The sequence below is a fragment of the Tursiops truncatus genome, chromosome 11 (genome assembly GCF_011762595.2).
Source record: "Tursiops truncatus isolate mTurTru1 chromosome 11, mTurTru1.mat.Y, whole genome shotgun sequence".
Classification (NCBI taxonomy): Eukaryota; Metazoa; Chordata; class Mammalia; order Artiodactyla; family Delphinidae; genus Tursiops; species Tursiops truncatus.
In genome coordinates this window covers 80,023,909-80,039,014 of record NC_047044.1, presented here as the reverse complement: position 1 = coordinate 80,039,014, position 15,106 = coordinate 80,023,909, and the positions used below count along the sequence as shown (strand labels likewise).

Here is a 15,106-nt window from a genome sequence, read left to right as displayed (position 1 = left end):
AGAATGAAGACAGAAGAATTAAGAGGCTGTTAGAATAGGTGAGAAATGAAGACGGGCTGAAATAAGGCAATGGCAGTGAAGTGGTAAGGAAGGAAGGGATTTTAGAGAAATTCACAGGTCGACAAGATTTTTAAATCTTTGGATTTGGGAGTAAGTTTCTGGTTTGAGCAGTGGGGTGAATGATGGTGCCCATAAAAGAGTTAAGGGAATCCAAGCAGAGACCAAGATACTGGAGGCAAATAATGAGCTTCATTTTAGATGTACTCAATTTGATGTGTTCATGGGACATTACAAGGAGGTATCTCATAGAAAATTGGAAAATCAACCTAAATTTTAGGATTAATGTAGGATTATAGATTGGTGGGGAGTGAACCCCATCAATTTTAGGAGAAATGTAGAGTTGAAATATATAGATTGGTGGGGACAAAACTATAGTTCATGTGTCAGTTTGCTTTTGCTCCATGATAAATCACATTTATTATTTCTCATACTATTGTAGGTGGGCTAGATTGCTCTTCTAGTCTGGGCTGGCTTTGCTGATCTCTACCATTAGCTGGTGGCTAGAATGGGGATGGATGGTTTAAGATGATGTAACTCACATGTCTGGTGATTGACTGGTCTAGGTTGACCCCAGCTGGGTTGTCTCTTCTCCAAATGGTCTCTCATCCTCCAGTAGACTAGCCTATGCTTCTTCATGTAGTGGCCTCAGGGTTCCCTAGGGCAGCAAGAGAGGGCAAGCCCCAATGTGCAAATACTTTTCAAGCCTTTGCTCTGAACCACATTTGTTATATATCATTGGCCAAAGCAAGTCACATGGCCATGCCCCAAATCCATGTCGGGGAAGCTAGGGAGCCCATTTTTATAATTTACCACACTGAGGGCCTGGGAAGAGAGAAGAGGGTAAAGGACAACACGTTGAAGCTCTAACATTTTATATTCTGGGTTGGGAAGATAGTGGGGGTTATGGAAGTAGAATGTTTATCTGGTCAAGGAATTAACAAATCAAAACAGAAGAAAAGAAAGAGTGGAGAGAAAAGTGAAAGAAGGAAAGAGTGGGGGTCAATCAGGTGCCATCTAGAAGTCAAATTAGAAAAAGGATGAAAAGTGTCCATTGTTTTTAGTAAAGAGAAGGTCACTGATCAGTAATTGAAGCAGCTTTGGTGGAGTGTTTGGAGAAGGGAAAAGCCAGATGGTGATTAATGGCAGCTGGTAAAGGTAGCAGGTGTAGATCTTTCTTTCAAGCTCTGCCTTAGGAGAGTAAAGGAAGTTGATTTTTTTCTTGTTTTTTTTTTTGTTTTGTTTTGTGTCTTATTACCTTGTTTTGTTTTTGTTTTTTAAAGATGGCAGCTGAAGGATAGGATCTCTAACTTTAGAGGTACTTTTTCTATGTCTCTGACGTATGTAGGCAAAATATTCTGAACATTACCAGTTTTACTAAAGTTTAGAAGCATTCTTTGAATAATGTAAATAATTCATGTCTACTTATTCTTTGTGTCACAATCACTTTTGTTGTTTTAAAATCATAATATTAAAGATGATAATTTATTTTACTAATAGGATCGGAAAATAGAAGATCTTCGACAGTGCCTGAACAGGTATAAGAAAATGCAAGATACAGTGGTACTGGCCCAAGGTAAAAAAGGTAGTGTAGCTCTAAAGACTTCTCTGCTTTACTTGATTTTTAAGTGGCTGTGAACTTTTTTACATTTGGCCTCAATTTCTTTCATGAAGTATATCCATTATTTCAAGTTAGGTTGCTCCTTTCATTCATTCAGTGATGTTATTAGGCATCTGTTCTCTGCCAGAAAGTGTGTCAGCTGATGAGTACACTGTTGATTGGTTGCCCAGAGAGAGCCTCTCCACGGAGTTGACTAGGTAACGTTGCAGAGAGAAAGAAGGACAGTACCTGCAAGAGCCTTGGGGAAAGAAGACCTTGGTGTGTTTATTAAGAAACAAAAGGAGACCAGTGTACCTAGAAGGTAGTGAGCAGGGGGGAGAGTGAGACAAGATGAGATAATAGAGGTGAGCACGGCCGGGTCATGCAAAGTGAGGAGTTCAGCTCTTATTTGAGCCCAGAGGGATCCACTGAATGGTCTGAACAAGTCAACCGCATGATCTTTGTGACAAATGGACCATCGTGGACTGTGGACCACTGGGACTATTCCAGCAGTGTTGGAAGGAAGGGAAGCCAATCAAGAGGCCCTTGCAGTATTGCAGTGGGAAGATCTGATGGTGCTGATTGGAAACGTATTTTGGTGTTAGAATCAACTCAGTAGTGTGATGAATTAGATGAGGAGAGTGAAGAATAAGAAGGCATCAGGAAAGATCAACATTTCTGACTAAAGCAACTAGCAGATGATGGTTCCATTTACCAAGAGGGGGAAGCCTAGAGAAGGAACATGGAAGTGGTTGAGGAGGATTGTGTTCAGCTTTGAATGTGTTTTTAAAAAATCTGGGGCTTCCCTGGTGGCGCAGTGTTGAGCGTCCGCCTGCCGATGCAGGGGACACGGGTTCGTGCCCCGGTCTGGGAAGATCCCACATGCCGCGGAGCGGCTGGGCCCGTGAGCCATGGCCGCTGAGCCTGCGCGTCCAGAGCCTGTGCTCCACAACGGTAGAGGCCGCAACAGTGAGAGGCCCGCGTACTGCCAAAAAAAAAAAAAAAAAAAAGTAAAACATCTAGGTAAAGATAGTATGCATTTTGTTGTATTTATTATTATTTTATCTGCTGATGGGCCAGTTGGCCATCCACAAATGTGGCAAAGATTTGGGGGTCATTCAAAACACACAAAAATGTGAAGAACTTTGAAAGTTCTCTTGTTCATTAGCACTGCCTAGTTGGGGTTATTTGCTTTGAAAGTAAGTGCTGGCTACCAAATGTAAAATGGATAGCTAGTGGGAAGCAGCTGCATAGCACAGGGAGATCAGCTTGGTGCTTTGTGACCACCTAGAGGAGTGGGATAGGGAGGGTGGGAGGGAGGGAGGTAAAAAGTCAGTCAAAATTGCACTGGCATGATCATTGCTGGCATTTTCACGTAATTCTTTCTGGCCTTTTTTTTCTATGCATATAAGTATATAATTAAAAAAGATAGTTTTTAACCGTGTACAGCAGGATAGATGTTTATAAACCATTGAAAATTATGTCCTGTTCTATTGAAGAGTCCCCTAGAGGGAAGAGATATGGGGATATATGTATATGTATAACTGATTCACTTTGTTATAAAGCAGAAACTAACACACCATTGTAAAGCAATTATACTCCAATAAAGATGTTTAAAAAAAAACAAATTACCTAGAATTACACATATCAGTAGCTATTAAAAAAAAAAAAGTAAGTGCTGGAAATAAGTCTTTTGGTAGGTACTCATGGGACACTCGGATTTTGAAATTTTAATCTTGATGGGTTCACAAAGAAAGAAAATGCTGCTTTAGACCAGGATCTTTTTTTTTTTTTTTTTTTTTGCGGTACGCGGGCCTCTCACTGTTGTGGCCTCTCCTGTTGCAGAGCACAGGCTCCGGACGCACAGGTCCAGCGGCCATGGCTCACAGGCCCAGCCGCTCCGCGACATGTGGGATCTTCCCGGACCGGGGCACGAACCCATGTCCCCTGCATCGGCAGGCGGACTCTTAACCACTGCACCACCAGGGAAGCCCTAGACCAGGATCTTTGAAAAAAATGGATCTTCATCTTTTTGTCCAGAAGGCCTATTATTAAGACTTTATAAATATCTGAATGAGCAAATGAACCTCTAATTATCAGTGTAGACTTATGACAATTCTTACCACTCACCATTTTCTAAACCTTCACAGGAGTCTCTCTTCTAAAGAATATTGCAAATTCTCAAGTAATTAATTTTTACATAGTCATAGCATTTAAAACATTGTTTGATTTTATAGAATCTCAACACTATAATTCTAATATTTAAAAATCAAGGAAGAGCAGATTGATTTCTGTAATTAGACTACATTGTAAGACACTTGGAAAACAGATAAAAAGGGTAAAAAGTCACTCAAAATTGCACTGGCATGATCATTGCTGGCATTTTCACGTAATTCTTTCTGGCCTTTTTTTTCTATGCATATAAGCATATAATTAAAAAAGATAGTTTTTAACCGTGTATAGCAGGATAGATGTTTATAAACCATTGAAAATTATGTCCTGTTCTATTGAAGAGTTATGTAAACAGTGATTTCTCACTAGGATTTATATTTATTTAGACAATCCTCAGGGAATTTTAAGAATACCTGAATTCTAATAAAATTAGAGTAAAAATCTAATAAAAACCTAAATTAAGAAGCTATGTCTAGTTAGTATCTTTAAACAAGTATATGATTTGCCATTTTGTATTATTCAGAGAATAGTTGGAAGGACCATTCTGTTTGTAAAGAAAGAATATCTGGCACTGTTGTTCAGCACTTAATCCTTTTCATTTCTAGAGAGGTAAAAAAATTCTCAAAGTTGCTGGTTTGCTGGTTATGTGGTTCCTTCTCTCCATTAGGCCATTCTTTCTACTTTAAAATGAAATGAATGGCAAAAAAGGATCCTCTTAAGAGTCAAAGGGTCATCTATTTTCTCTTCTTTTCCTTTTTTCCTTTCTATGTTTTTTCAAGACCACAGTAGCGATGAAAATGGAGTTGTCTAAATGGTGACTTTGTTGCTGTTCAGAATCAGTTTTGTTGTACCACTGGTATTCCTCAGCTGGGTTATTTCTGAACTGAAATTTATAAAGCCCCAAATGTTGACACAGAATTACAGGAAGGTTGTTGGACTAAGTTAACTTTTAACATCAATGCTGTGAGTCTATGATTGTGTCTATTAAACCACTAGTAATTAATACCTCTACTAATACCACTACTGGATACTCATGTGGCCCAAGAGTCCCTGGGCCTTAGGTGCTCACAGTTTAAGATGCCGTTTCCTAGGTCCCACGTTGTTGTTCTTCAAGCGATGCCAGGAGTTGACTCTTTGATTTTTAGGGATCAGAAAAATTTTTATATTCAAGATAATTGGGACTCTTATCTTCCTCCAAAAGTAAAACATGAAAAGCTGCTGGTGTCCACTTTCCGCTTTGTCGTTGCTTAGGCCAAGATGGTGACTTTGAAGACCTGCTCCCTTCCAGTTCCTTCTCCACTTTGCTGGACGCACAGGGCTTTAGCGATCTGGAGAAAAACCTGTCATCTACGCCAGTAATGGGATCTCCCAGTCATGACCCATTTAACACAAGTGCTCCAGAAGAGGTATTTATAGACTCAATAGTTTCTTCATGTTAAAGAGACTCTGTCATTGAAAGTGCCATTGATAACATCAAAGACATGGTTCTTTTCTCAGGTGGATTACTGACTTGCTTTATCCCCGCAATTATTGTGACCTCCGGCTCTTTATTTGAAATGTGTGTTTTTTTCCCTCTCTTTATTAATAAGTAAACACTTGGGCAATGTCAAAACCACTTATGTAATTCAGGAAAGACATATGAATCCCTTGGAGATGGATGTCATCTTCAGTACTAGGTTATAATCTACTTCCTAAAGAATAAGTAGGGAATAAGTAAAGTGAGGGTAAAGTGAGATTATGTAAATTTATTTTAGTCACGTGTGACAGTAACTGTGAAAGATGATGGACTTCAGTTAACATGCTGGGGATTGTGGAGCCATGTATTGCATGGGGGTACCCAAACCTGAGGTCAGCAGGTGAACTGATCTACAAGCGTAGTTATGGCAAAACAATAAGAAGCAAATTGCCGGGCTTCCCTGGTGGCACAGTGGTTGAGAGTCCGCCTGCCGATGCAGGGGACACGGGTTCGTGCCCCGCTCTGGGAAGATCCCACATGCGGCAGAGCGGCTGGGCCTGTGAGCCATGGCCGCTGAGCCTGCATGTCTGGAGCCTGTGCTCCGCAACGGGAGAGGCCACAACAGTGAGCGGCCCATGTACAGAAAAAAAAAAAAAAGAAGCAAATTGCCCTGACAGATAACACATTGATTAATTGATTTCTTGGTAAATAAGGTGTCATCTGCATGGAGGATCTGATTTACGGGATCTGTAGTGTTGAAAAATGCTTCAAAGAAGCAAACGCCTTCCTATGGCCCTTCAAATTATCTTCGTGAGGTGGAGTGAAGAAAAAGACCACCCACTTTTTAGAAGGTAGAGATGTTGGCAATAGGGTAGACCAGATCAACACGTCTATTAGAAGGATGAACTAAGATGTCTACCATGATTATTTTTGTAATCTGGTCAGTTAATAAAAAGTGACTGCTTTCAGTTTTTTTTAAAAGAGATCATGGAAGAAAATTTTGGGTTCGAGCCCTGGTCCGGGAAGATCCCACATGCTGCGGAGCAACTAAGCCCGTGTGCCACAACTACTGAGCCTAATCACTCTATTAGATAAAAGCATATCTGCAAATATCTTCACAAAAAGCCCTTTACTGCCTTAGGTTCCCTGTAAGGCCACTATAAGATATCCCTTTGTTTTTAGAGTTTTTGATCTTTTTGAAAGGTTCAATGAGACAGCACCACCTTGAATTTTCCTGTCTTCACAAAGCTACACCTGTGGTTTCATCTTAAGACTGTTTTCCTGACAGCACCTGTGCTTCATCTTTGCCCTCAAACCATTTCTTAATTTTAATATGTAATGTTCCATCTAGGGAGACTAGGAATGAGAAACAGTTTAATTTTTCAAGTAAATAGTCTTGGCTCCTTTATATTTAACAGTTGCTTCTTTGATCACCTCTCTTCTAACATTTTATTGTAAGTAGCGAGAAGAAATCAAATGGCATCTTTACTTTTTATATCTGTTGCTCATAATTACGTAATGAGAATATGAAATTTGAATTGAATGAAAGTGAATTCAAGGAGAAAAGAGCATTTCTTTTTTAAATGTAAGAGAGAGCTAAAATATGCCGTTACAAGGAGTTGGTGGGAAGAGGAATTGGATGAAGATAGTCAAAAAGTATGAACTTCTGGCTATAACTAAGTACTGAGGATGTAAAGTACAGCATGGTGACTACAGTTAACATTGCTATATTGTATATTTGAAAGCTGCTGCTAAGAGAGTAGATCCTAAAAGTTCTCATCAAAAGGAAAAATGTTTTTTTTTCTGGTATCTATAGGAGGTGATAGATGTTAGTTTAACTAAACTCATCTGTGATAATCATATCACAGTGTAGGTATGTCAAGTCATTATCCTGTACACCTAAAACTTGTACAGTGGCTATATGTCAATTATATCTCAAAGAAATGGAAAGGAAAAAAACCCAAGGAATCAGTTAAGGAATAAGAGCTATTTTAGAGGGAAAAATCCCCTAATTTTTTTTTTAACATCTTTATTGGAGTATAATTGCTTTACAATGGTGTGTTAGTTTCCGCTGTATAACAAAGTGAATCAGCCATACATATACATATATCCCCATATCTCCTCCCTCTTGCCTCTCCCTCCCACCCTGCCTATCCCACTCCTATAGGTGGACACAAAGCACCGAGCTGATCTCCCTGTGCTATGCGGCTGCTTCCCACTAGCTATCTGTTTTACATTTGGTAGTGTATATATGTCCATGCCACTCTCTCACTTTGTCCCAGCTTACCCTTTTCACGCCCTGTGTCCTCAAGTCCATTCTCTACGTCTGTGTCTTTATTCCTGTCCTGCAGCTAAGTTTTTCAGAAACTTTTTTTTTTAAGGTTCCATATATATGTGTTAGCATACGGTATTTGTTTTTCTCTGACTTACTTCACTCTGTATGACAGACTCTAGGTCCATCCACCTCACTACAAATAACTCAATTTCATTTCTTTTTATGGCTGAGTAATATTCCACTGCATATATGTGACACATCTTCTTTATCCATTCATCTGTCGATGGACGCTTAGGTTGCTTCCATGTGCTGGCTATTGTAAATAGGGCTAGTGAACATTGTGGTACATGACTCTTTTTGAATTGTGATTTTCTCAGGGTATATGCCCAGTAGTGGGATTGCTGGGTCATATGGTAGTTCTATTTTTAGTTTTTTGAGGAACCTCTATACTGCTCTCCATAGTGGCTGTATCAATTTACATTCCCACCAACAGTGCAAGAGGGTTCCCTTTTCTCCACACCCTCTCCAGCATTTATTGTTTGTAGATTTTTTGATGATAGCCATTCTGACCGGTGTGAGGTGATACCTCATCGTACTTCTGATTTGCATTTCTCTAATGATTAGTGATGTTGAGCATCATTTCATGTGTTTGTTGGCAGTCTGTATATCTTCTTTGGAGAAATGTCTCTTTAGGTCTTCTGCCCATTTTTGGATTGGGTTGTTTGTTTTTTGATATTGAGCTGCATGAGCTGCTTATATATTTTGGAGATTAATCCTTTGTCAGTTGCTTCATTTGCAACTATTTTCTCCCATTCTGAGGGTTGCCTTTTTGTCTTGTTTATGGTTTCTTTTGCGGTGCAAAAGCTTTTAAGCTTCATTAGGTCCCATTTGTTCATTTTTGTTTTTATTTCCATTTTTTTAGGAGGTGGGTCAGAAAGGATCTTGCTGTGATTTGTGTCATAGAGTGTTCTGCCTATGTTTTCCTCTAAGAGTTCTATAGTGTCTGGCCTTACACTTAGGTCTTTAATCCATTTTGAGTTAATTTTTGTGTATGGTGTTAGGGAGTGTTCTAATTTCATTCTTTTACATATAGCTGCCCAGTTTTCCCAGCACCACTTATTGAAGAGGCTGTCTTTTCTCCATTGTATATTCTTGCCCCATTTATCAAAAATAAGGTGACCATATGTGCATGGGTTTATCACTGGGCTTTCTATCCTGTTGCATTGATCTATATTTCTGTTTTTGTGCCAGTACCATACTGTCTTGATTACTGTGGCGTTGTAGTATAGTCTGAAGTCATGGAGCCTGATTCCTCCAGCTCCGTTTTTTTCCCTCAAGACTGCTTTGGCTATTCAGGGTCTTTTCTGTCTCCATACAAATTATAAGATGATTTGTTCTAGTTCCGTAAAAAATGCCATTGGTAATTTGATAGGGAATGCATTGAATCTGTAGATTGCTTTGGGTAGTATAGTCATTTTCACAGCATTGATTCTTCCAATCCAAGAACATGATATATCTCTCCATCTGTTTGTATCATCTTTAATTTCTTTCATCAGTGTCTTGTGGTTTTCTGCATACAGGTCTTTTGTCTCCTTTGGTAGGTTTATTCCTAGGTATTTTATTCTTTTTGTTGCAATGGTAAATGGGAGTGTTTCCTTAACTTTTGTTTCAGATTTTGCATCATTAGTGTATAGGAATGCAAGAGATTTCTGTGCATTAATTTTGTATGCTGCTACTTTACCAAATTCATTGATTAGCTCTAGTAGTTTTCTGGCGGTATCTTTAGGATTCTCTATGTATAGTATCGTGTCATTTGCAAACAGTGACAGTTTTACTTCTTCTTTTCCAGTTTGGATTCCTTTTGTTTCTTTTTCTTCCCTGATTGCTGTGACTAAAACTTCCAAAGCTATGTTGAATAATATTGGTGAGAGTGGACAACCTTGTCTTGTTCCTGATCTTTATAGAAATGGTTTCAGTTTTTCACCATTGAGTATGATGTTAGCCGTGGGTTTGTCATATATGGCCTTTATTATGTTGAGGTAAGTTCCCTCTATGCCTACTTTCTGGAGGGTTTTTATCAAGAGTATGTGTTGAATTTTGTCGAAAGCTTTTTCTGCATCTATTGAGATGATCATATGGTTTTTTCCTTCAGTGTGTTAATATGGTTTATCATATTGATTGATTTGCATATATTGAAGAATCCTTGCATTCTGGGGTAAACCCCACTTGATCATGGTATATGATCCTTTTAATGTGCTGTTGGATTCTGTTTGCTAGTATTTTGTTGAGGATTTTGGCATCTGTGTTCATCAGTGATATTGGCCTGGAGTTTTCTTTTTTTGTGGCATCTTTGTCTGGTTTTGGTATCAGGGTGATGGTGGCCTCGTGGAATGCGTTTGGGAGTGTTCCTCCCTCTGCTATATTTTGGAAGAGTTTGAGAAGGATGGCTGTTAGCTCTTCTCTAAATGTTTGATAGAATTTGCCTGTGAAACCATCTGGTGCTGGGGTTTTGTTTGTTGGAAGATTTTTAATCACAGTTTCAATTTCAGTGCTTGTGATTGGTCTGTTTAAATTTTCTATTTCTTCCTGGTTCAGTCTCAGAAAGTTGTGCTTTTCTAAGAATTTGTCCATTTCTTCCAGGCCGTCCATTTTATTGGCATATAGTTGCTTGTAGTAATCTGTCATGATCCTTTGTATTTCTGCAATATCAGTTGTTACTTCTCCTTTTTCGTGTTGAATTCTATTGATTTGAGTCTTCTCCCTTTTTTTCTTGATGAGTCTGGCTAATGGTTTATCAATTTTGTTTATCTTCTCAAAGAACCAGCTTTTAGTTTTATTGATCTTTGCTATCATTTCCTTCGTTTCTTTTCATTTATTTCTGATCTGATCTTTATGATTTCTTTCCTTCTGCTAACTTTGGGATTTTTTTGGTTCTTTCTCTAATTGCTTTAAGTGTAAGGTTAGGTGTTTTATTTGAGTTGTTTCTTGTTTCTTGAGATAGGATTGTTTTGCTATAAACTTCCCTCTTAGAACTGCTTTTGCTGCATCCCACAGGTTTTGGGTTGTCATGTTTTTATTGTCATTTGTTTCTAGATATTTTTTGATTTCCTCTTTGATTTTTTCAGTGATTATTTAGTAGTGTATTGTTTAGCCTCCATGTATTTGTATTTTTTACAGATTCTTTCCTGTAATTGATATCTAGTCTCATAGCATTGTGGTCGGAAAAGATACTTGATATGATTTCAATTTTCTTAAATTTACCAAGCCTTGATTTGTGATCCAAGATATGATCTAGCCTTGAGAATGTTCCATGAGCACTTGAGAAGAAAGTGTAATCTGCTGGTTTTGGATGGATTATCGTATAAATATCAATTAAATCCATCTTGTTTAATGTATCATTTAAAGCTTGTATTTCCTTATTTATTTTCTGTCTGGATGATCTGTCCATTGGTGAAAGTGGGGTGTTAAAGTCCCCTACTATGAATGTGTTACTGTCGATTTCCCCTTTTATGGCTGTTAGCATTTGCCTTATGTATTGAGGTGCTTCCTATGTTGGGTGCATAAATATTTACAATTGTTATCTCTTCTTCTTGGATTGATCCCTTGGTCATTATGTAGTGTCCTTCTTTGTCTCTTGTAATAGTCTTTATTTTAATGTCTATTTTGTCTGATATGAGAATTGGTACTCCAGCTTTCTTTTGATTTCCATTTGCATGGCATATCTGTTTTCCATCCCCTCACTTTCAGTCTGTATGTGTCCCTAGGTCTGAAGTGGGTCTCTTGTAGATAGCATATGTACAGGTCTTGTTTTTGTATCCATTCAGCCAGTTTATGTCTTTTGGTTGGAGCATTTAATCCATTTACATTTAAGGTAGTTATCGATATGTATGTTCCTATTAGCATTTTCTTAATTGTTTTGGGTTTGTTATTGTAAGGCTTTTCCTTCTCTTGTGTGTCCTGCCTAGAGAAGTTCCTTTAGCATTTGTTGTAGAGCTGGTTTGGTGGTGCTGAATCATGTTAGCTTTTGCTTATCTGTAAAGGTTTTGATTTCTCCGTCGAATCTGAATGAGGTCCTTGCTGGGTACAGTAATCTTAGTTGTAGGTTTTTCCCTTTCATCACTTTAAATATGTCCTGCCACTCCCTTCTGGCTTGCAGAGTTTCTGCTGAAAGGTCAGCTGTTAACCTTATGGGGATTCCCTTGTGTGTTAATTGTTGCTTTTCCCTTGCTGCTTTTAGTATTTTTTCTTTATATTTAATTTTTGATAGTTTGATTAATATGTGTCTTGGCGTTTTTCTCCTTGGATTTATCCTGTATGGTACTCTGCGCTTTCTGGACTTGATTGACTATTTCTTTACCCATATTAGGGACGTTTTCAACTATAATCTCTTCAGATATTTTCTCAGTCCCTTTTTTTTTCTCTTCTTCTTCTGGGACCCCTATATTTCAAATGTTGGTGCATTTAATGTTATCCCAGAGGTCTCTGAGATTGTCCTCAATTCTTTTCTTTCTTTTTTCTTTATTCTGCCCTGTGGTAGTTATTTCCACTATTTCATCTTCCAGGTCACTTATCCATTCTTCTGCCTCAGTTATTCTGCTATTGATTCCTTTTAAAGAATTTTTAATTTCATTTATTGTGTTGTTCATCATTGTTTCTTTGCTCTTTAGTTACTTCTAGTTCTTACTATTAACTTTCTTTGCTCTTTATCTTCTAGGCCCTTGTTAAACGTTTCTTGTATTTTCTCCATTCTATTTCCAAGATTTTGGATCATCTTTACTATCATTATTCTGAATTCTTTTTCAGGTAGACTGCCTATTTCCTCTTCATTTGTTTGGTCTGGTGAGTTTTTACCTTGCTCCTTCATCTGCTGTGTATTTCTCTGTCTTCTCATTTTGCTTAACTTACTGTGTTTGGGGTCTCCGTTTCACAGGCTGCATGTTCGTAGTTCCCATTGTTTTTGATGTCTGCTCCCAGTGGGTAAGGTTGATTCAGTGGGTTGTGTAGGCTTCCTGGTGGAGGGGACTGGTGCCTGTGTTCTGGTGGATGAGGCTGGATCTTTTCTTTCTGGTGGGCAGGCCCACGTCTGATGGTGTGTTTTGGGGTGACTGTGAACTTATTATGATTTTAGGCAGCCTCTCTGCTAATGGGTGGGGTTGTGTTCCTGTCTTGCTAGTTGTTTGGCATGGGGTGTCCAGCACTGTTGCTTGCTGGCTGTTGAGTGGAGCTGGGTCTTCGTGTTGAGATGGAGATCTCTGGGAGAGCTTTTGCTGCTTGGTATTACATGGGGCCGGGAGGTCTCTGGTGGACCAGTGTCCTGAACTCGGCTCTCCCACCTCAGAGGCTCAGGCCTGACACCCGGCCAGAGCACCAAGACCCTGTCAGCCACACGGTCTCTCTTCAGAAGACAGGGCTGGACCTTGAGAGAGACAGAAGACTTGGAAGTGTGTGGGTGGTACCTGCAGTCAAAAGTCCTCAGTTCCAGTGCTGACTTTCCTGCTAACCAGGTCTTTGGCTTCTGTTTCTTTATCTGCTAGTGTTGGAGGGTCTCCTGCAGAGGCAGGGGGTGGCTGTGGCTCACCATCAGAAATCCCCTCATTGGTAAATATTTATACTGAAAGAAAAAAATAATGTATGGTAGCCAAGGCATGTGCTACATTTATAGAAAGAGGCTGCTTTTACATAGGAGACACCTAGATAATCTCATATCCTTACCAAAAGAAGTCTGCTATGTGAATTGTAGTTTAATCACAGATTTTTAGTTTGGAATAAGAATGATTTGAGGAGGACTGAGGGTGTTCAGCCACATTTTAAAAGAAAAGCCAGGAGGGTGATTTGAGCATGGAGTGAAAGCCCTGAAGTTTGAAAGGAAATGAAGAGCATGGGTCAGTCTGCTAGTGTAGCTACTTTTCCCTGTGATTAGGAACCCAAGGAAGTACATGCACTTCAGGAAACGGGGATGGTGCCTAAATAAATTGCCCAGGATGAATCGTAAAGATGCAAACTGAAAAAATTGATAGTGAAGTAATCTATTTTATAATAATACAACTTGTTAAGGAACAAAATTCAACTGAGTAAATTTTAAAGATCTTGTTGGCTTTACTCAGCGATTCATGAATCCAGAAGCATCCCCTTGACTTTTGTAGGTGGAAGGGAGCAGGAACAGCGAAGTCTTACTTGGCATTTGCTGATCGGTTAAAGCAGGGTCATTTCCTTACATGGAGCAAAGAGAGGTGTTGGGGCCCAGCCAGGTAACTTGTGCTGAGCAGGAAGTGCTGACTGGTTGACCTAGGCCTTCCTTTTCTGGGAGAGCCAAGCAGAGAAAATTTAGTTATTTTCAGGCGTGCTAACATGGGGCTTAGCATGAGTGACTCCATCTTGTGCCCAGTCTGGTTACTTTAACAGACTGCACATTTTATAACCTTTTATAGTATCACAGGGTGAGAATACCACTCAGTAACTGAAACAAAAATCACAAAGCTGAATTTATTGCTTATTTAAGTAAGTGAGCTTTGCTGGTCAAGGACATTCTCTTTGAGTGGGTCATATGGAGGGTTTTTAGGATGCTAGGAGCTCAGGGGTTGGGCTTTCAGAGGCAGGAGTGAGTTGACGGCAGCTGTGTGTGGTTGTGAAGGCGAGACTGTTGTTGACTGGTTGGCACTCAGAAGTGTGTTCCTGGTGTGAGTCCCTACCTGACCAGCTGACTCGCAGAAGCCAAGAGCTATCTCAGATTGGTTGACTTGCGGAAGTGCGTTCACTCATTTTTTTACTGGAATATTTTTTGAAGTGTTTCATTTATTGCTTCGTGGAGTGGCTCACAATCTCACTCCTCTCTGGTTGTCAGAAATGACTGAAAACCAGTGTTTAGACATCCTTTGACCAAATCCATCCTTAGGATATACAAAGCATTTCTGGGGGGAAATGTATTATGTTTTTTTTGTTGTTTTTGCTATAATATTGTTACTATTAATCAACGTGGTTTAAGTAGTGTAGCCACAAAGTCTACTATCATTTGTTTTAATTACACCTTTTGTCAATTCTGTTCATCAAAGTTAGTCAGCTTGTTCACATATAGAATAATAATTAACTGGCTTGACCAATGTTCTATATTAGACTAATAGTAGAAATTAAAATGGAAATAGTGCTCTGTTTACGAAGCTCTTTAACCAAATCTCATCTAAAATCATTGCAACCCTGTAAGGTAGGCATTGTCACTGTCATTTTACAGAGGAGAAAACTGACTTGCCTAAGTTTAAGGCAGTTAAGTGATTGCCTAAGGTCAAGGTCACTAAGGCAAGTGTGTCAAGGCCAAGATTTCAACCGGGGCTTAAAGTTGTTAGATTTTACTATTAACTTACTTAATGGTATTTATTATGTCTTATTCTCAATATTCGGTGTCTTCTTCAGAAGCAAGTTCAAAAATTACTTTCTTCCAGAATGTTTTCTCTGATTAACATTTACAGATGTTTATATCCTGAAACCATTTTATAAATATAAGAATAGAGTTCTAAACACAGGTGTATGCAATTTTAGCCACAAATAGACCACT

The 15,106-nt window shown here is 39.0% G+C and overlaps 1 protein-coding gene across 12 annotated transcripts in view; it reads left to right on the top strand.

The window, feature by feature from the left end:
* The window catches only part of PPFIBP1 (PPFIA binding protein 1), a 177,942-nt gene that overhangs the window by 141,068 nt on the left and 21,768 nt on the right, over positions 1–15,106 (top strand). For 10 of the 12 annotated variants that reach the window (XM_033866967.2, XM_019936081.3, XM_073788915.1 and 7 more), the window contains 2 exons: positions 1,558–1,642; positions 5,081–5,235. In XM_033866967.2, coding sequence (XP_033722858.1) covers positions 1,558–1,642; positions 5,081–5,235 — 240 coding nt within the window. The remainder of the gene's footprint in view (positions 1–1,557; positions 1,643–5,080; positions 5,236–15,106) is intronic. The other 2 variants (XM_033866971.2, XM_033866966.2) reach the window with 1 other exon arrangement.